Below are 21,634 nucleotides of genomic sequence, written 5' to 3'. Positions count from 1 at the left end.
TCGCTCTCCAAAACCATTACTTGCATGGTTCATCCTTCCTTCTCAGTGTTTGTTTTGTCTGTACAGGCTACAGATCCATCTGGGCTGGACCCACTGCGAGCCCATTGGAAAAACTATCTATGTTTTTTTTGTGGTTGGTGCTTTTAAAACTTTATTTTGTTTTTCATTCTGTGAGACACAATTGGGACTATATGTTGGACTTTCAGCATCTTTTCTATGACAAAAAAAGAAGAAATTGAGAAAAAATCTGCTACTTTCATACTTCAGTTTGCAAATGTTTTACTTGAATTTCATGGCTCGGAATCACCTTTGTGTGTCAAGAACAGAGCTGTCGTTGCCATTATGGTGTAGCACTGAAGGTTGGCTCGCATAGGCAGTTTCATACCGATTGTGAATGTTTAAAAAAACTATTTTAGGTTGTCGCACTATAGTTAGACACACTAATGTGTGCCCATTTGGGCCCTATTTTGAAGTAGAAAACAAATATCTATATAAATATATATATAATAAACAAATACTTGTCTGATGTATTTGAGGGCGTTTGGGAAGTTATGATGAAAAGCAAGGTCAAAAATGGCTCCTTTTGCTATACTGAAATGTTTTCAGTGGTTACATTTCTGTATCATTCTGGAGAGTACTTGTACTTTTTGCCATTTACATCTTAAAAATTCTATTTTCATACATTATATTATTATGATTATTATTATAGTATCACCATCACTTCTATGACTATATTATGGGCCAAATACTCCTACATACATACATTCTGCATGAGATTGAAATAAGAAAGCCCTGTTATTCGGTTCATTTTTTTTACAGACCTACTAAAGTATGTTTGGCCTACGACTGCACTCTTGTAATCCCGTTATATCTAAATTACTAACCAGTAACAAAGCCCCTGTTTTCATATACGCGTTTTCATTGTGCACCACAGTTAAATTGCTTTGTACCCTGTCTGTCTCCAGTATTTTGAGTGTTATGTGACAATGTACAAATAAACATATTTCAATAATGATACAGGACCTGAATTTTATGTTGTTCTGAATTCCTTGTCTCCAAAATGACTGCTACCTGGAGAATGTCAAAAATGTCAACTTATCCACCTACTGTAATTTGTAATATTTAGCTGAGAGTGGCACTCCTAAAGATATTTTTAGCAGTTCATGTTGTCTAGTAGAGACATGGATGCAAAGCTGAATCCTGATCACTACCAAATGGCATTCCTATTTTACTGTAGTGCCATACTCTGTGGTTAGCAGAACAGTGTGAAAATGAACAAATTAGTAAAATTAGTTTGTTTCTGTCTGTATTGTGAGTCCTATGGAGTGCGTTTTGCATTTTTTGCTGCTCTCTTGGCTAGGGCCCACTTGAAAAAAGAGGCAACTGCCTCAACGTGATTACCCTAGTAAAATAAAGGAGAAATAAAAAATAATGGAATTAAAAAAACATAAAAGGCCTACTTGAATTTTAATGACAAGTAGGCCTACTGATGGTAGGCCTATTAGATGATGAGTATGACATGACCTTATGTCAGTTAGTCTGCCTATTTTACTTTGGAGTTTGGACAGCGATAAACATAACCACAATTGGTGCCCCAAATTATAAATAAATTATAATATATATATTTTTTTAAATTTATTTAGCACCACCAATGCAGATGGCAACAGTGTCGAGGAGTGTCGTGAGAAGGGCTGCTACCAAATTTCTCTGGGCCAGCTCTGGGCAGCTTCCGACTCCCTGCATGGACAGCCAATCGGGAATCGCCAGGAATAATGTGTTGCCATGGTGATTTTAAACAACGTAGGCCTACATGCGGTTTGTGTGGTCTCGAGACAGCGATACATCTGTAATTTCAGGCTTTTACCTCCTGAGTGTACGTGTTTTTACTCAAAATGTCATTGTCATCGAGTACAGTGAAACTTAAGAAACCCGGTTTAAATGTGACCCCGTAAGTATGAGTGCCACATCATGCACAGGAAAGCCGTAGGATAATTTCAATTTTATCAATCATGCTAGCTTAGCTAAAAGATGGTTTGCGTATGTCATTTTTTAATGCCTTTTGTTGAATTATTCTCTAACGTATTTGGTTGCATTGTTTTCGTCCATGAAAGATCCGTGAAAGGTATGAATACTTCAATGAATACATCAGGAATACTTCGTTTTAACCGGAGTAGGGCCGGGTCGATGAGCCGCAGAAGCCTGACATTGGTTGGTGACAGCAAAGTCCTCGAGAAAAGTTCACCGCAGACAACAAAACAAGTCGTTAAGGTATTCCCTCTTCAATCGCTGACACTGATGAGCTTGATGCGTCTGTGTTGTTTTAATGATCATTTTCCAAAACGGTCACAGTTTCACTGTCTCACAGGTGTTGGATGAGAATGGCCAAGATGTTACACCTCAGCCCCTGTTTCACCCAGATTCAGGGGGTCTTCAACCCAAGCAGAGTAAAAACTTCACGGTCCATGACAACTCAGGAGCTACTATGTCGGACTTCTTTGCCACAGCATTTCAGACTACAAATGCAAGCTTTGCAGGGCCATTTACAAGGTAGGTAAGCTACCGTGGACCAGCCTATGCGACGTTAAGTGTGGTCCTTTTTATCACTGGATTAATACATTAAATGCCTCCACTCCACAGGTCTGTTTTTGGAGCTAGCACTGCATCAAGATCAAGCCAGTCTACCTTGGATTCATTGCCTGAAGAAATTGAGGATCAAGGCTCCAAAAGGGACATAACTGTCAGTGTCTCAGGTTAGGATTCAACATTCTGGCAAGCCTGTAATACCATAGCTAGCTAGCTAAGCTGTTTGGCCAGCTCTTAAAGGAACTACACTATAATGACAAACATTTTCACTAACCTGCCTTTACTCACTTGTGAGTTTAAGTGCCATCCCATTCCTAACCCAGGTTCAATATGATGCCAGTCCACCTTCTGCAGCGAGAACAGTTTCAGGATACCAAAAACATTTTGGACAATTCCATGCTCCCAACCTTTTGTGAACAGTTTGGTGCAGGCCTCTTCCTCTGCCAACATGACTGTACACCAGTGTACAACATGGGTGCCGCTAGGGGGGGGTGTTATAGATTCTAAGGGCCCACGCACTGACAGCACTGACAGGGGTCCCTAAGGGGGTCCAAAATTCAAATCGTTCATGGGGCCCAACATTTCTGGCGGAGCTCCTGCAAAACAAGGTCCATAAAGAGTGGAATCTGAATGGCACCACAGATTTTTGCAAGGATGGCACTAAATTCATATGTGAGCCAAGGAGGCAGGTTAGGGTATGCTTTTGGCAATGTAGTGTATTTCACCTGTTCTGGAGAACCTCGCTGGCGTCTAATTATTTAGGCCTACAGGATTTATTTCAGAATTTCCCCGTTTAAATTGTTCTCCTTTTTTTAAAATTGTTTTAAAATATTTTACTTGATATTGCCCCCAGCATATAACTCCTAATACCCTATTACCCAACAAGAACCCCAGGTCCTCCTCCCAACTTCTTGCAATTCCTCCTACACACCCCAGCAATAATGGTGATAGAGCCTTTTCTGCCTATGCGGCAAAAACTCTGGAATAATCTCTCTCTCTTCAAAGTTCTGTCAAGCTATTTCCACTTTCAAATCTAACTTTACTTTCAGTTCTTAATAGTAACAGTTTTTTATTCTTTTCTGCTGTGTACTCATTTAGATAGATGTTGCTGTAGTTTAAGTTGAGGGGAGTTGTTGGTGGTGGTGTTGGTGTTGTTCTTAGAATTTTTCTGCCGCAGACGTGCGAGTGAGGCGAGAGGAGTTGAAGGAGCAGATCCGGGAGGACATGCTGGATGAGATAGTGGATCTGCACCTGGTGGAGTCGGATACCCTCTGGCTGCTGGACATGCCGGCCGTCTCCGTCTCCACAGAGGATGATGAGGCCCAGACTGTCAGGTCTGACTGCCACCACTAAAACCACTACTGCATTTGAGAGGGGGATAAGGGTGCATATGAAGAGTTTATTTGCAAAACGGTGTATCCACCATTTTTGACTTTTGCATTTTGTTATTGAAAATGACTGTTCAGAGGTCGTATCACCTGTGTGTGAATTCTTGCCATTCACATATTATGAGAACATACTTGTTCAACCTGTATAAAATGCATTTTGCAATGCAATGAAATGACCAATACAAAAATGTCAATTTCCCAACATTCTACAAAAGGGAGATACACAGTTTTCCAAATAAACTCTTCATATATTACGTATATTTGCATTAGAAATTTGTGAAAATCTGATCTGATCTTCATCCAAGTATATAACTCTATAACTGTACATCCGGGATAAGGTCAAATGTCAAAATGTTTTGGGTATTTTTTGGTCATAACTCTCTCTCCAACATGATCCAATTTACTTCAAAAGCAACGCCACAATTTAAAGTTTATATCTCATTTGTAAGATATCATATCCATTGCCATGCGTCTTAACATTGGCTACCTGTTCCTGGTGTTTTCCAATAATCCCAGACAGAGAAATGAGGCCTACCAAGAACTCTGCAAGAACCGGCAGGGCAACGATAAGTACATGGAGCGGTCCATGCAGACGTTCAACGGGGCCCCCAAAAACAAAGAGGTGCAGTGTGACCACATCACCATGATGGATACAGGTGACTTCTTCTCCTTAATGTCCTCAGTCAATTATCCCATGGCTGAGTTTCCATTTGAATGAGTTATTTTCCAAGACGTTCATATATCCAGGTAGACTCTTAGTGTAGATGGGGTCGCCGGCGGGCCTACAGTATTCACTATTTGCTGAAAACGCTCAGTTACATCATAATAACATTGCTGTGACAATGCAGAGAGTCTTAAGTAACAGTTTTTTAGTGGGTTAATGTCAAGAAAAACACTTTAATATTTGAATATTTTTGAAAATGGACATATAGCGTTTTGGAAAAGAGCTTTCCATTTGCAGTTACTAATTTCATTAGCAATGCACATCTGTAAGTGGTCACCGCTGGCTGTTTTTACACCACAGATAACAAGATGAGCATTTCAAATATCTCCAAGCATTCGAGCGCATTCTCGTCTGCAATAGAACTAGTTCTATTTTAGGCAGACGTCTGTCTGTTTGGAAAATGTTACATCTGTGATTCCATTAGAACTGTTTTTCCTTGTTGTCTTTTTTTGATGGCATCTGTTGAACTGGATTGTCAAACTAAGGCACCATGGCGACCAGCTGGGACCTGTATGACTCCTACCTGAGTGCCACCGCTGCTGTGGGCCCGGTCACGAGCACTGCAGAGGTGGACAAGAAGCCTGCGCTCAGCGAGGCCATGTCCAGCTACCGGCTCGACCAGTCTGTGGCCGCCCCCAACATGAGCACGTCTGCCCTCAGCAGCTCCAGTATAGGTGAGACCTACAGTATTTTGCAGTATTTTCGTTCAATCAAGGTGGTGTATTCAGGGCCTGTCCATAGGCTAGATATGTCTGCAGCACAGATGGGCTAGCCTGGCGACACCATCCTATGTACAGTACTTCCACCCAAAGATTTTGGCTCCGTACATAGTCTGGCGAAAGCCTCCTCCTAGCTGGGTTCGCTCACCGTTTAGCCAATCAGCAAGAACTCACCCGCGAAGTCTGTTACTGATGGGTTAAGGTAATACTATTCACACTTTTGTCTTGTTATTTGTATGCTTTTGCAACACCATATCGTAACAGTCATGCTAATAAAGCACAATTTGAATTTTTGGAACTCCAATGAATTTAAGTGGCAGAATAAGCTCAGACCATCTCCCACCCTCTATGGATACGGACTCCTCTTAGCTTTCGCCAGACTGTTTGACGGAGTCAACAGTCTGCTTTCGCCCAGGCTACAGATGGGTCCCTGATTGGCCAAAAGGGGGGAAAAAATGCAGAATTGTGATAAGATGTGATATTGAAAAATTAATCTCTCGTGTTGAATACAGTTGGACATGTTATTCTTAATTCCTTGCTTGTAATTATGACACTATCTATGTAAATTTGTCACGAAATTTGCCCTCCGAGGGGTTCACAGCAACCTATTGCCTAGGTGCCCCAGGCCATCTCAATCCGGCACTGGGTGTGTGTCTGTGTGTGTGCGTATGAGAGAGAGATATCTGCAGTATGTTGAGCAAAGCTAATAAATTGGACGTCTGGAACTGTATGTGTTTCGTGCGATGGTGAACACGAAGACAAAACAGCCCATTCTTTACAAGCTTTTCATATCGGAATAGCGGAGGTATGGCCAGGTTGAAGACTGGTGGTGTTGCCTTGCAGGTAGCTCCTGTTCCCGGCTGCAGTTCCAGACGTACGTGGCGCAGCCAGAGAGCGAGGCCGTCTCAGAGGACATGCTGCAGTCCCACAAGTTCAAGCTGGACCTGATGGTCATGGAGCGGGTGGTGCTGGAGAACATCTACCAGCCTGAGTTAGCTGCATACCGACAGCTGCCAGTATTAGAAGGTATACTGTACACACAGAGGGAACAGTTAGGCCCCAATGCACACCGAGTCCCACAGCATTGTGAAGCGCTTTGCAGTCTGTATTACTCTGTAGCCCCTTAATGCGCGCCGTACCTCCTGTGGCACGCTGTAATAGACATTGAAAGTTAACTACTATAGTACTACACCACTACACTACAGGGCCTTTAGTAATACATTACGACTTGGTCATTGCCATTCTGGTAACAGCTAATTTATAATGCAGTGTCTTAAGGGGTCAAGGGATATATTTACAGTGGTATTTTCACTTCATATGTATCTTCATATGTACTGTATTGAAAAGTGATTCATCATTAATGAAATTAATTATGTTTATTAAATATGAACTTCTGGCTAGGAAAGTCTTGCTCCGAGACGAATGCAGACTGGTACAAAATAGCCTATATCTGCACTCTCTGTTGTCTGTCTCTACTGCAGAGTAAAAAATGCACCATTAATTAACACATAGAGAGTACTTCGAATTAAATAGTTCAGTTGAGTTTACTTTGATCCTTCCTTTAATTGCGAAATAAAAGGTGTTTACATGGCGTTTTCAAAGCGGAATTAAGCTTTGTTCAGAATTAAAGTAGACATAAACGTAGCAGTTGACTGTAAGTGTTGAATTGCCACCATTTTGCTGTGTGATCTGTGTGCTGCAGGCCCTCGAGACCCAGATGGGGAGCTGAAGGTGGAGGCGGTGAACATGGCAGACGAGGCGGAGGGCAGGTCCAAGATGCCGGCCCTGGAGAGACTCTGGTCCTTCGGCTGCGTGGTCACCGCTGGACACAACGTCAGCTGCATGGCCTGGAACAAGAAGAACCCGGTATGCTGAAAGCCTGTGTTACGGCACATTACAGCCCTATTGTTTTCATTGAGGAGGGTTGGGGTTAGACTTATTTTTGTAGTCATCATTTGTGGTGTTATTATAGCTAGTCCCCAAGATAAACTAAAAATCATGCACTGTTTTTGGAGAAAAATGTAAGATCTTGCATCTCTACTGGCTTGCTTTAGCTGCTCAGGGGGTGACAGGATATTTTATGGGAATGACAACTTGGTTGTTTTTATTTCTGGACTATAATCTGCAGTGCAGTGTAGATTCTGCGCTCACTCAAATTAAAGGGACACTGTGTGAGATTTTTAGTTGTTTATTTCCAGAATTCGTGCTGCCCATTCACTAATATTACCTTTTTCATGAATACTTACCACCAGCATCAAATTATAAGTATTCATTATGACTGGAAAAAGTGCACTCTTCACACATGAAAAGGGGGAATTTTCTCTTCTTCTTTTTTCTTTTTGTTTAATACTTAGTAAACTTTCATGTAAAGATCAAATTTGGCAATAGGCAGCCCAATTTCAATAAGCAGCATAGTTGCAGTACCTTTTTTGACCATTTCCTGCACAGTGTCCCTGTAGAAAAAAACATTGTCCACACCTATAATCTGCAGGTGTCCACATTGTAACATGGGATATTTACATTATATTAGCATTTATTTACAATAGCTCTGGAGCTAACCCCACTCATTTTGTGCTTTTCACACGTAATAATCTACAGTATACATCTGCCACATCGCATCTTAAGCCGCATGAGTAGCTGCTTATAGGGCGGCATTTATGGGTGCCGGTAGTTGAGTTTTTGTAGTTGAAAGTAAAGGGATATTTTGTTGTTGAAGGTCAAGTTGATTTTGTTGTTGAAGGTCATGATTGTGTCCCTGTGCAGGATTTGTTGGCTGTTGGCTATGGGCAGTTTGACTTTAAGGACCGGAAATCAGGACTGGTGTGCTGCTGGTCCCTCAAGAATCCCACGGTAACACTTCACTGGCTCATTCACACACAACTTATCTTCTTCATAAAAATAGAATTAGTATTAAGTTAAGTGCTTCTTGTCATAGCCTATGATATAACTTAAGTGTGTGTGTGTGTGTGTGTGTGTGTGTGTGTGTGTGTGTGTGTGTGTGTGTGTGTGTGTGTGTGTGTGTGTGTGTCTGTGTCTGTCTGTGTCTGTGTCTGTGTCTGTGTCTGTGTGTGTGTGTGTGTCTGTGCACGTGCGTGCGTGTGTGTAGTGGCCGGAGCGTATTTTCCACTGTGAGAGTGGCGTCACCGCTCTGGACTTCTCTGCCAAGAATGCCAGCCAGTTAGCGGTTGGCATGCAAGATGGAAGCATCGCCACCTACAACGTGCAGAACCCGGAGAGCTCCCCTGTATTGGACAGCAGGTGGGGCTAGAGCAACTCTTTTTCAACTGCTCAGCACACGACTACACTGTCCTGTGTCAGCAGAGTCCACTAAGCAGCATAGACAAATAACCAGAGGTGTATTAAGTAGAAATACCCTTAGTGTCTACCCTCTACTCTCATTAGGTAGAGTGGAAGAACTAGTGCATAAACTGTATGAAACATGTATCATGTACTAGTGTTGTAATTACAATAAGAATACACTGTAAAGCATTGCAAGCCAGTTAAACTTTAAAAAAGTTGCTTTGCTGCCTCAAGTTATTAGGTTGAGTAACTCAACTTGAGACTTTGATTTCTGAGTTGACACAAATATAAGCCTCAAATATAAGTTGAGTTCATTTACAAACTTAAACCCATGCATGCTCCATTGCAGTGAGTGTATAAACAAGCACATGAGAGCGGTGTGGCAGGTGCGCTGGGTGGACCAGGAGAAGGGCGTTTCGGGAGAGGAGAAGGGAGAGAGCCTCATCTCCGTCTCCGCCGACGGCAGGGTCATCAAGTGGATCCTCCGCAAGGGGCTGGACTGCATCGGTAAAGCAGTTTTGCAGCTTAAACTCACAGCCCCGTGCTTCCTTCCTCATGGAATAAGGTGTTTGTGGAGTGGCTGTGTGTCTTTAGTTGTCTGGGCGTTTGTTGACGTCATCACCTGACACCCAGGGGTCTCGTGTACAAGGCTTGCTTGCTTACGCACAAAAAAAGCTATTCACATAACAATTCACGCCAGCGTTCAGATGGACCCAGACTTAATATGAAAAAGTGCATTTGCACCGAATTTCATGTGAAATCAGACATACCACCACGATAATATGCTAAAACATATTAAGGCATGGATTGATACATCTGATTTCTTTGGTGCATACCGTATGTTTCTTATCAGACTTTCACATGCGTAAAAATTCCAGTAGGAAATCCACACAGGTCTTGAGGCCCCAGCATAGTAAAGTGTCTCCTGCAGGGGGCAGTAAAGACACACTGTTATGCCCTACCTTTCCATGCCTTTCATTTCCTTCGGGATTAATAAATGTTACTCTTCGCAAATACAGCCAGAAACATGGGGTGCATATGGCGCTGGCCAGGCCAGGGACTGATTGCTCTCGTTCTTCTTCCCTAGATCTAATGAAACTGAAGCGGGTGAGGAATGAGAAGCCGGGCAAGCAGGCGGAGGGCAAGGAGAGGAAGGGGGAGGCCTTCATCTCTCGCCACGCTCCGGGGACCTGCTTCGACTTCCACCCTCAGGTCAGAACGCACACCACAGGGTCCAGCCGTGGCTCAATCGGCCGGGCACTCGTCTGCTACGCGGCAGACACGGGTTCCATTCCACAGCCCTGCGTGCCACATCTAACTCATCCAGATAGGGAGGGTAAAGGGGGTGTAAGGTGTGTGCAAGACTGTGTAATTTCCCTTCATCTGCGGTGGCCAATAGTGGTGTCAACAATAATCGACTCGGCAATGCAATGCAATGTGGGGCATGGACAATTCAATTCAATGCGGCAAGTTCCAGAATCGATGCTGCAATTTTTTAAAGTTTCAATTACTTCCGTGGATATTTCGGAAGCAAATTAATGTTAAATTGAATAAAAGCACTTCAAAGCATTGAAAACTGCAAGACTGATACAGAAAACAGCCAATAAAATGTTGCTCAGTATCTGACTACTTGAATTGCCTCATCATGACTGATGAAACATTTGCTTTGCTTTAGAAATGTAATGCATTGCAATGCATCATGGAATTGAATTGAATCGAATCGAATCGAATCGCTACCTCCCGAATGGTAATCGACCACTGGCCAAGGGTTGGTACGAGGGCTGGGCTGTAATTGTTCAGAGCGGCACCACCACAAAACCCTGCCCACAACGACATTAGCGTTATAAATTATTTTTCACATTGTTAACACACTATCACATTAATCACATTTTATATCAGTGTTATTAGTATGTTTAAAGCGTTTTGTTTGTTTTTCTCAATTTGTTTTACGTTGGGTGACAGGGTTGTGGTGGGGGCGGCATCCAAGTGTGTGTGTCAAACTTCAAATTAAATTGCAAGATGACAAACTTTGATAGTATGCAGTTTGTCAACTGGTTTCCTCAATAAATGATACAGTTGTCTGTTTTCAGTTCTTTCGTCTTCTCATGTGTTATAGGACTCCAACATTTACCTGGCGGGCACGGAGGAGGGTCACATCCACAAGTGCTCCTGCTCCTACAACGAGCAGTTCCTGTCCACCTACTACGGACACAGAGTGAGTACACACACACAGTGGTGTAGTCTACGTAGAACGCAGATATACGGAGTATACCCACTTCTAAATTTTAGGGGCTTCAGTATACCCACTTAAAATTGATTGATCCATTCTTTAGAATAGCATAAATATATACAATATACCCACTTCAAAAAATGCTCGAATATACAGTATACCCACAGTCTACACCGCTGCACACACATGACATTGCATTGGCTCTAACCCGGTAAACAAACCCACCTAGTGGCAGAATATCTGTATTCTGGAATGTAATGTAATATCATGTCCCCTTGTCCCTGTCCAAGGCCCCATGTACTAGATCGTGTGGTCTCCATTCTGCAGTAACATCTATCTGAGCTGTATTGTATTGGAATGTAATATAATGTATTGTATGTATGGTGTTATAATGTAATTGTAATATAATGTCCCCTTGCCCCCTATCCAGGGTCCAATGTACCAGATTGCTTGGTCTACATTCTACAGTAACGTCTTCCTGAGCTGTATTGTAGTGTAATGTAATGTAATGTAATGTATTGTATTGTATTGTGTTATAATTAGGGGTGGGCATAGATTAATTTTTTTAATCTAGATTAATCTCACTGTAATTATGAAATTAATCTAGATTAATCTAGATTAATCTATATCAAAATGGCTCATTCAGAATAGGCACGCTAGCGAAATAATGACGAAAAAAAACCTAGGGCGTTTCTTAAGATACCGCATTAGACCAGAAGTCATCTCTTTTTCCAAAATGCATCTCATCATCAAAAAAATGGTTGATATTTGGTGATGAAAAAAAAAATCACTGCAATATTTGAAAAGTGTTTCGAATATGTTAGGAAGCATTTACAGTCATAATATAGCCTACTGACATTTCAAAATGAACAGTGCTATAAATTGTAGAGGCAAATACAGATAAAACTATCAAACATTTAGACTATTTAAACAAAATGACCTCAACAATTCAGCATTTCTGAGAGAGAGAGAGAGAGAGAGAGAGAGAGAGAGAGAGAGAGAGAGAATGAATGAATGAATGAATCTGCCACTGACTGTTAAAAAGGGCAGCGGCTCCTTTAGAGTGGGAGGCGCTGCTCAGCTGGTACAGCAAAGTCAGAGCCAGGCTACTAGATTTCTAGAGCTAGTTCTAGACCCTAAAGCACTGGCCCACATCGATTTGGCCTAAACCTGACAGTTGTTCTCTGCGTTAGAATGCCAGCGGAGTTACAACTCCAAATGAATTCAGTTTGCAAAAAAAAAAAAGTCAAGCGCGACGACCGCGAGGTTGGCTATATCAAGCGCAGGAGGTGTACCGTCTGACATGAGTCGCAAATGTGCGATCATATCACAAACATTCAGCGAGAGTAGCCTAGATATTGACAGTTTCAGTTTGACAATCTTCAAAGTGTATATCACACGGGATGTTTTGCAATTATGGCACAGGCAAGATTTCTGGAACAGGACTGTTGTTTGTGTTCCATGCAATGCGTGAGGAAATGTAGGCTATGTCGGGCTGGTACACAATAATGTCTGCTTCACCTCAAACAATAACGTCTCTCTAGTCTACCACTTATGAAAAAGCACTAAAACAACACCCACCACTGCAGAGAGATTAATGTTTACAGCATGCAAACACTGTTCATATTTGAATAATGCTGAGCAACAGGTGGAGAGGCGAAGCGACTGGAGGGCAGTCTGAAAGCGTCTGTCAATCGAACGCTATGGTGACGCGCATCTCCAAACCCCAAATCCATATTTTGAGAATAGATTAACTTGCGATATTTTCTTTGTCGCGCGATAAGAGTCTCACATTATCGCAGCACGTTAACGCCAATAACGGCCCACCACTAGTTATAATATTATATCATGTCCCCTTCTCCCCACTCCAGGGTCCGATATACCAGATTGCATGATCTCCATTCTGCAATAACGTCTTCCTGAGCTGTATTGTAATGTGATGAAATGTATTGTATTGTAAATGATTGTATTGTATTGTGTCATAATGTAATATCATGTAATATAATGTGCCCTTGGCTTGTCCCCACTCCAGGGTCCGATATACCAGATCGCGTGGTCTCCATTCTGCAATAACGTCTTCCTGAGCTGCTCGTCGGACTGGAGCGTTCAGCTCTGGCAGCAGGACATCTCCACGCCGGCGCTGGCCTTCACCTCCACCCAGAGGCCCGTCTACGACGTCAAGTGGTCCACTAAGTGGCCCACCGTCTTTGGGGCCGTCAACGACGGCAGGGTGGAGATCTGGGACCTCGCCGTCAGCATGTGAGTGTCAAGTCTCGTACATAGTAAATATACCAATGCAAATATATCTCTTAAAGAGCTGAAATCAACTCCGCTTCAGATAACATTTGATCCCACAATGTGGCGTTGGGTTTACTGTTTGGTCAGTGCCTTTTTCAGAGGGAATTCTGCTCAATATTGCGTAATCTCTCATTGTCTCGTTTAACGCACATCTCCTCTGAAGCTCCAACTGAAACTTTCCCAATGTATTTTATCTAGTTATTGCTTCACTGTTTGCAGACTGCTCGATTTCATCATACTTGTTCCAATGACAAATAAAAAGATAGTATTCTATTATTATTATTCTAACCTATTGACATGTTTTCACTCCTCCCGTCAGTCTGGATCCCACAATAGTCAGCCCCGCCAATCCAGGGGTGAAGCTGAGCACGCTGCTGTTTGCCACAGAGACCGAGTGCATCCTAGTGGGGGACAGTGCTGGCCAGGTCAGCGTCTACCAGCTCAGGAACATGCCAGGCGGAGACACGGCTAAGGTGGGCATTACACACTGTAAAACATGGCAAGCCAGTTAAACATAGAAAGGTAAGTTGTCCTGCTGCCTTAAGTTTGTAAGGTAACTGAAATTGAGGCTTAACTCAACTCAAGGCTTTCTCACGTTGAGTTAACTTACAAACTAAAGGCAGCAGGGCAACTTACTTTTTTTTACGTTTGACTTACTGCAGTGTTTTACAGTGCAGAAACCTGCTCCAGCTAGCACTTCATATTTTGTTATGGAGCTGCTGGAGCTATTCCTGTTGTACATTTCCTTTTAAGATTCCCATGTTACCCACCAATACATGCCTAACTGTCTGTATAAGTGACTGATGAGATATGTTGAGTAGCAGGCTCAATCAGTTAGACTTGTATTCTTGTTCACTGCCAGTAATATAATTGTAATAAGGCCTTAAACTCGTCTTATGAAAGTCGAGTTGGCAGTTGGTTAACTGGGCATTCGTAGAGACTAACAAATAATAACCAGAACTTGTAATAATTATATAACATTATGTACTTGCGATTAGACTAATGGTTTGGGTTAGGGTAAGTGATTGTAAGCACATACTGTCATGTTAGAAATTGTTACATATAGAGGCACTAAATAAGGACCCATAAAGTAGTGGGCAAGACTTTATTTTACATTGTAAAGTGCAAAGTGTACTAAGCCTAATGTGCGGTGTAAGTGCATAATGTTACATGTTGTTACGTATTCTGGTACACTGTACTGGGGTAGTAAGAGGGTACAGTAGTTCAAACAATGTTGCCATCAGTAAAAAGTCCTTGTAGCGTCTTTGTGCAGATGGGCCCGCCGGCAGCCCATTCATTCTTTGCTGAAAAGACTCGACTACATTATAACAATTTTGATGTGACATCACCGGGAACCTTCAGTTGCAGATTAATGTTGGTCATTACGTAAGGGTTAACGTTCGGCGAGAAGGTCGCTACCGTGGAATAGCAGCACGACAGAGAGAATCTTTAGACCCCGACGCGGAGCGGAGGGGTCTTGTTCTCTCTGAAGTGCTGCTATTCCACAAAGCGACCGACTCGCCGAAAGTTAACCCGCTTATTATATGGATATACTTAAATGATTCACACATGGCGGGGACATTTCTTTAGGCCTATTTAATGTTAAGATTGTTGCTGCGCAAAACAAAACAGTGCCGTTGTGAAACACCGCTAGGCAACAGCTAGGTAGCCAGGACAACAGGTGTTGTCTATCACAGCAGCTGATTAGAGTCTTGTTGAAAAGTCGCTTTAGCAGTGAAAAGTCTTGTTGCCATTGACAGCGGTCTGTTATAGACCAACCCGTCCGTTATCGAAAAATAACAGACGTGCGAACGTTGGGGAGCCCCGTTGAAATGAATGGAGCATTCGACCGATGACGTCACACCATATAATAAGTATGGAATAGCGGCCGACGAGGTGTCCCGATATCAAGGGAAATAATGGACGAGGCGGAGCGTTCTAAACAGCCCGACGGCGCAGCGCAGATGCGATAGAACTAGTAACGGCACTTCGCCAGAAAGTTAGAGAAGAAGCAACTTGGACGCCCGCACGCCCGCATGACATCATAGGTGTCCTGCTACCGGGGAATAAAGGACACCTGCTCAGCCAATCAGAAGACGTTGCGTCTGCTCACTGGGTGATAATAGGTTATAACATAGGCTCTGCTTAAAGGGTGAAAGAGTGCGTGTCCTGCTGTAGGGATCAGTGAACAAAGTTGACACAGTGTCTTTGAGTAGATTCCCCCTCCCCACCCCTGCTCCAACGCAGACATTTTAAGAGTCTACACCAGTGATTCCCAAAATGCGGGCCGGTGTTCTGTCGAGATGAGTTGCCTCGTCGAGATGAGCGACCGGTAGCCTTACTCGATAGTGGTGTTCTATCGATTTGCGCTGCCTCATCTAAATGAGCTACATTGATTTTCCATGGAAGACGTTTCAATCAGCCATGGTCCACGTAGGACTGTTTTGATAACCATTACTTTATTTATTTCACGGACAGGGGTGTGCAATCGTTCGTACAGAGTTAAATAAGAACGTGCGGCTGCTGAACACTAAAAAAAACGTGAGCTTCTCGTTTGAGCAAGTTAAGAAACGTGCCATATGAAAGAGACTGAGCTGAGTTTGTGCAAATACAGGACTCGGACTGGAGAAAGTGTTTGGGATCAGGGCCTGGCTACAGGTTGTTTAATGCAGCCATTTGCTGTTGGTTTGGTTTCAATGCGACGTGGGCCTGTCTCGCAGGGAATGGGAATCATATTTTCAAAACATCCCCACCAGTGCATTTCTTATTATTGTACCAAACCAGCCTTAGGCCTTACTTAACCCATGAAAGTGAAAGCCCATTGGGAAACTCCAACTCCCATTGTCATTGTGACACAGCACTCCACAGCACACAAGTGAACACTGCACACTGCACACAACGAAATTGCATTTATGCCTCACCCGTGCAAGGGGGCAGCCCTCAGTGGCGCCCCAAGGGGAGCAGTGCGGTGGGACGGTACCATGCTCAGGGTACCTCAGTCATGGAGGAGGAGGATGGGGGAGAGCACTGGTTGATTACTCCTCCCACCAACCTGGCGGGTCGGGAGTCGAACCGACAACCTCTGGGATGCAAGTCTGACGCCCTAACCGCTCACCCATTCCGAACCAGTAGTCTACTGCCAATTCCAATATGCTGCTTGATGAGTTTTGATCAGCAGAGTGCTGCTGTGTGATCACTGCGATGCGTAGGAAGGAGGCTGACGACTTCTCTCCTTTCAGGATATTTATTCCACTGAACACAGAAATATGGCCATCTACCAGTTGGGTTGAGCCCGGACAAACTGAATGGAATACGACAATAATATAAATGCCAGATGCATGATCCTCCCTGCCATCTCGAGTTTGTAAACTGCGGTAGCACAATTCGATGGGCAATCACCCGCGAAAACCGTCGCGAGGGTGTGTGCATGCGTGCGCATGCGTGCGCATGCTCAGTAGCGAAAAGAACCACATCTCGACGGGTAGCTCATATAGACAGGACATCGGGACCCTCTGGGGGGCCAAGAAAGGGCCAAAAAATATATGCTTGATTTTTACAATGTGATTTTAATTACTGTAAAGTGTAAAATATAACTATGCCACACGGTTGAGAAAGAAATCTCCTTAAAAAAAGTCTCCTTAAGTAAATAAAAAAATAAAATGATAGATTGAAATAGACAGATTTTTTTTCACATTTCCAAGTGGGCCCTGGTATTCTGAAGTTTGGGAATGACTGGTTTACGTATTAAGGGGTATGTGCAGCAGTTAAATGGTCCAACAGCCACCATTTCCTGCTTTCTCATCTGCAGAGTGACTGGCAATGGCTGAAAGCGAGTGGGTGGCTGAACCAACCGCCTTGCTCCTGTGCAAACACCATCTCCTATAAGTGGTCTATGCAGTGAAAAACGCATTAAGAAGTCAACACGCTCTGGGGTGCTGTGGCTTAGTGGGCTAAGGCCTCGTCCTGCAAAGCCGGGTCTCAGTATCGATTTCGGCCTGATGTCATTCCCCGATCCTTTCTCGTCTCTCTCTACCCACTCGTTTACGGTCACCATCTTCGACTGTCCTATCTTGATAAAAGCTGTAAAAAAGTCAAAAACAAATAAGAAGTTGACATAGGTGTTGTTAGCATGGCTGTGAAATCAGTCATTAAAAAAAAAACAATGGTGACTCTCTCGGCCACTGTCACACTCAGCTGTCAGAAACTGGCACGTGTAACTTTTAGCTGCCTGACCCAAACGAGCGTTATGGGGAAAAAAACTTGCCATAAGACAATCAGACTTCACATATCGCCGCACACATATTCACATTTCTATCCACTGTAGGTACTCTGGGATGAAAAATGTATAACATATTTGTAAAAACATTTTTTAGGACAGTATAGATCTTCAGATAGGCATATCCGCAGGCACTCTGCAAAATTGTGCAAACTGCAGAGGGAGACTTTTGTTGGTTGGTGGCGAGATGCACCTCTGTGTGCTGTGTTTTATCTGGTATGGTGCCTTTCCGTGATGATGATGGACATGATGATGGTGTTGATGCAATTCAATTTGTGTTTATTCTTTTTTTTTCATAGAATGGTGGTAATGTATTAGAATTAGCCCTGTGTGTGTGAGAGTGTGTATGTGTGCTCTGTGAAGCCGCAACTTTATCCGAACATCACCCCCTAAGCATCTGTTGTGTTTCCCTCATCCGTGTGTGTGTGTGTGTGCGCGCGTGTGTGTATGTGCCAGGTGGAAACGCTGTTGGATATCATCCAGTCGTCGCTGGCCAGCCAGCTGTGAGCAGCTGGGGGCTGCGTGGCCCCTGGCCTGATTGTGGGCTCTACTCCAACAGGGGCCCCCAGGGGCCAGCAGGGCACGGGGCTGTACCTCATGGTGCTCCTACACAGTGGCAGTGTGCCAGAGTCTGCCTGTCTGCCCCCCCTCTCCCTCTCCCTTGTACACCTCCTCAACTCCCCTCTTTGTCATCATCTATCTCCCCCAGGGACATTAATTACGTTTGTCTGTCAGACTTTGAGACTCCGCTGCTGAATAACAATGAGATTACCGCAAGTGAAAACGTCCACGAAAGAAAAAAAAAGAAAAAATTGATTCATCATCATATTTTGTATTAGTAAAACTCCCTTTTTACATCGATACAGATTAAAAAATGTATTCTCTCTGTGAGAAAGGACATTGTCACTTTAATACATTTACAAGCCATCTGTAGACTTTCAGACCTCAAGACTTCATATTCACTAATATAATAAAATATATTTGTATTTATTATGCATTTGTACTGATGGTTATGTTATGGTCAGATGTGGTGTTCATATTTTGTAAAAAAAAAAAAAACTTTGACCACTGGCGATGTGCAAATATTTGCATCATTTCTTACAGCAGCCACAGATGACAATCGATGTTATCAAACAAACACACCAAAAGAAACAAACGCTACATGAAGCTCAGAGAGCATCGTAGGACTATCACAGTGTTTCCCAACATTTTTTGTCTCATGTACCCCCAGAGCCTTTTTGTTGTGCCACGAGTACCCCCTAACTTGTGTATTACATCGCTTTTTCTATTCCAGTGTGACTATGTGACTATTTTCCAAGTACCCCCTTCAGTGTGCTCGCGTACCCCTAGTGGTACACGTACCCCTGGTTGGGAAACACTGGACTATCAGAACAGCAACAACTAAAGCGACAAAGTTGAGGGACAGATACAAATCGGGATGCAAGCATTCAGACATTCCAATTGGGTGCTGCAGCTCGCACTGAAACGTGTCATAACTCAGTACTACAGTATGTTCATTGTTCGCTGAACTTCAAACACAAAATATCGATCATGTTGTCCGAAATGCTTTTCTCGCCAGCTCGTCTTTACAAAGTAAATTACTTCCGGCGCCGTTGTCACATTTGGTGTGTTCAAGCAGTTACTCTTAAGAGTGATTCTACGATTCCCCTACGCTTTTGGCAAAAGCAAAATGTCAATTATCAGTATTTTTTTTCAACTAAATGACCTAGATGTTTACATAGTGTATATATTTAAGTTTCCAAACAAACAAATAGCCAAGCTTAATCTTAAATCATTTGATAAATACTCTAATGAAAGCGAACATTTGCTTAATTATTTTGTCAACAGTGTTATGGACAAATACTATGTCATTTCAGACATATATAAAAATACTACAGAGTTGAAACAATATATGTTTGAAAGTGCTTATGTCCCTTAGCAGTAATGTTGTCATTAATCTGTGCAACTGATATAGAAAATGTGATTGTTGAGCTTCATAAGTAGGATTTTATGAGTCACTGTGATACAGACTGACACATTTTTCATCATAAATCCCTGTAACGTCTGATTTGAATATAGTCACCCTCCTTATACAAGACTTCCTTCTCCAGAGATAATCCCTAGTGTATGTTCATAGGATTTTTCCAACACATAAGGGATCAATAGCGCAAAAACACTTTCAAAACAGTCAACCGTGTTACTCAACTGTGTTACAGTCAACAGTGCAGGGGAATAAGTCGGCACTTTTTTAGGAGAAAAAACAGAGCAGACAAACCCATCTCCCTAGAACACTAATTATTTTGTTTGTTTGTCTGTCAATATGGATATACATTGGCAAAAACATACTCCTCCTCAACTGTCATCAGTGTTGCCAGATTGGGCTGGTTCCCGCCCAATTGGGCTGCTTAGGATGGCCGTGTGCGGGTAAAAATGGCATCCATCAGAAAAACCTTCCCACTGCCATATAAATCAATAGAATTGGGCGGGTTTTTAGGGCGGATTTTGATCATTTTTTGGGCTGGAAATCATCAGCCTCATCTGGCAACCCTGACTGTCATACTTAATTGTAACACCATTGACGGTAACACCGTTGACATTTCAGCCATTTTTATGGTGTTGTGCTAACTGAGGACCTCAGAAGTTCCACCACAACACCTTAATCAATTAATGTATCTGTATGCTTTATCTGTGTTTTTCTACATGTGATTTCCAATTCAGATTCTTATGAATATGTTGATAACACAGTTGACAGGCAATTTTCCCGCTATGAGAACATGAAAAAGAATGGATTAAATTATGGAAGGATGGAGCTCAAAATTTACCAAAAAGTCTTCCCGTATCCTGCCAAAGAGGTTATGACATCACGTGATGTTATTCGTATGGCCTAAGACCAAACCATTACTGATTTATGGAGGAGGTTTCAGACCGTGACACGGTTAACACAGTTTTCGTGGACACACACAAAATGGCAAATTTCATGTATAATGGAAAGGACAGTGGTCTTTCTGACAGTTTTGTCATATTGTGATGATTGCTGTGAATCAACATTTGCAATCGTCTTGGGCAAAACAAGTTTCTTTACATGCTAATATGAAGACTGAATCTGACATTTGGAAAACAGGACGGCATGAAAACGCCCAAAACCAGTATTAAATATTCATTCTTGCTGAGGGAAATAATGCTATGTCTACACTTTCTGTATTATATGAAAGATAAATGTTTTCTAATGTCCAAAACATCATTGGATGCAGTTAATAGTTAGTGGAATTGCCAAATAAAATCCACGGACTTAAAAGTGTAGGCGAATTAGAGAATCACTCTTAAATGGGCAGTTGGGGGGGTTAAAGAGTGCTTCTGATGCTTGACTTAACAAGCAGCTGTTGATTTGTCAAAAGTGATGTTCCCAGTGTTATGTTGAGCTGCTGAGAAATATTCTCTGTCTCCCTCTCTCTCCCTCTCTCTCTCCCCCCCTCTCTCTCTCCCTCCCTCTCTCTCTCTCTCTCTCTCTCCCTCCCTCCCTCTCTCTCTCCCTCCCTCCCTCCCTCCCTCCCTCTCTCTCTCTCTCTCTCTCTCTCTCTCTCTGTCTCTCTCTCTCTCTCTCTCTCTCTCTCTCTCTCTCTCTCTCTCCATTACTTTGGCAAACAATAGGACACAGGGGAAGCCTGCCCAGATGGAGCTCATTACAGAAGCCATGCTAGTCCACTGGCCCCTAATGTTCCTGAGATTTACTGCCTGAATGTCACACCATAGACAGATACAGCACAGGTGTAGTGGCCAAGCCGAGAGTCCCTAAAGCCCTTATCGCGCTAAAGAGGATCAGGGCCGCTGACAGCTTTGGCTGGGCCCTGGACAAAGACATCTGAAAGCCCCCCCCCGCCACCTAATACATTCAATGTAATGAGGACACAATTCTGGGAGCCTTTGTCTACCTGGGCCCGGGACAACTGACCCCTTTGTCCCCGCCACTGTCGGCTTCCATGAAGAGGATCTTATGAGAGTAGGAAGTAGGTGATATCTAGATGGCACAGGAACAAAGAGGACACCAGATTGGCAGAGGAGATAAGGGCACAGGGCAAAGCAGACCACTTGTGTTCACTTACAGCAAAGTGCCATATT

At 43.0% G+C, this 21,634-nt stretch overlaps 1 protein-coding gene across 2 annotated transcripts; it reads left to right on the top strand.

Annotated features, from left to right (window-relative positions):
- The first annotated feature begins 1,833 nt into the window (after positions 1-1,833).
- Positions 1,834-18,511, top strand: dnai4 (dynein axonemal intermediate chain 4). 2 transcript variants are annotated; one of them, XM_063201822.1, is made up of 17 exons: positions 1,834-1,948; positions 2,112-2,268; positions 2,366-2,547; positions 2,638-2,750; positions 3,761-3,917; positions 4,488-4,627; positions 5,181-5,369; positions 6,258-6,440; positions 7,117-7,280; positions 8,178-8,264; positions 8,521-8,672; positions 9,064-9,221; positions 9,802-9,926; positions 10,831-10,929; positions 12,977-13,203; positions 13,562-13,715; positions 17,975-18,511. In XM_063201822.1, exons 1-17 carry the CDS (start codon positions 1,893-1,895, stop codon positions 18,023-18,025), a joined length of 2,394 nt encoding a protein of 797 aa, XP_063057892.1. In that variant the 5' UTR covers positions 1,834-1,892; the 3' UTR covers positions 18,026-18,511. The 2 variants fall into 2 exon arrangements, with proteins under 2 accessions (XP_063057892.1, XP_063057893.1); XM_063201823.1 differs by lacking the exon at positions 1,834-1,948 and having other exon boundaries at positions 2,198-2,268; positions 2,350-2,547.
- The last annotated feature ends 3,123 nt before the right edge of the window (positions 18,512-21,634 follow it).

The sequence above is a fragment of the Engraulis encrasicolus genome, chromosome 6, assembly GCF_034702125.1.
Source record: "Engraulis encrasicolus isolate BLACKSEA-1 chromosome 6, IST_EnEncr_1.0, whole genome shotgun sequence".
In the NCBI taxonomy this organism is placed as follows: domain Eukaryota; kingdom Metazoa; phylum Chordata; class Actinopteri; order Clupeiformes; family Engraulidae; genus Engraulis; species Engraulis encrasicolus.
This window is presented reverse-complemented; position numbering and strand designations above follow the sequence as displayed.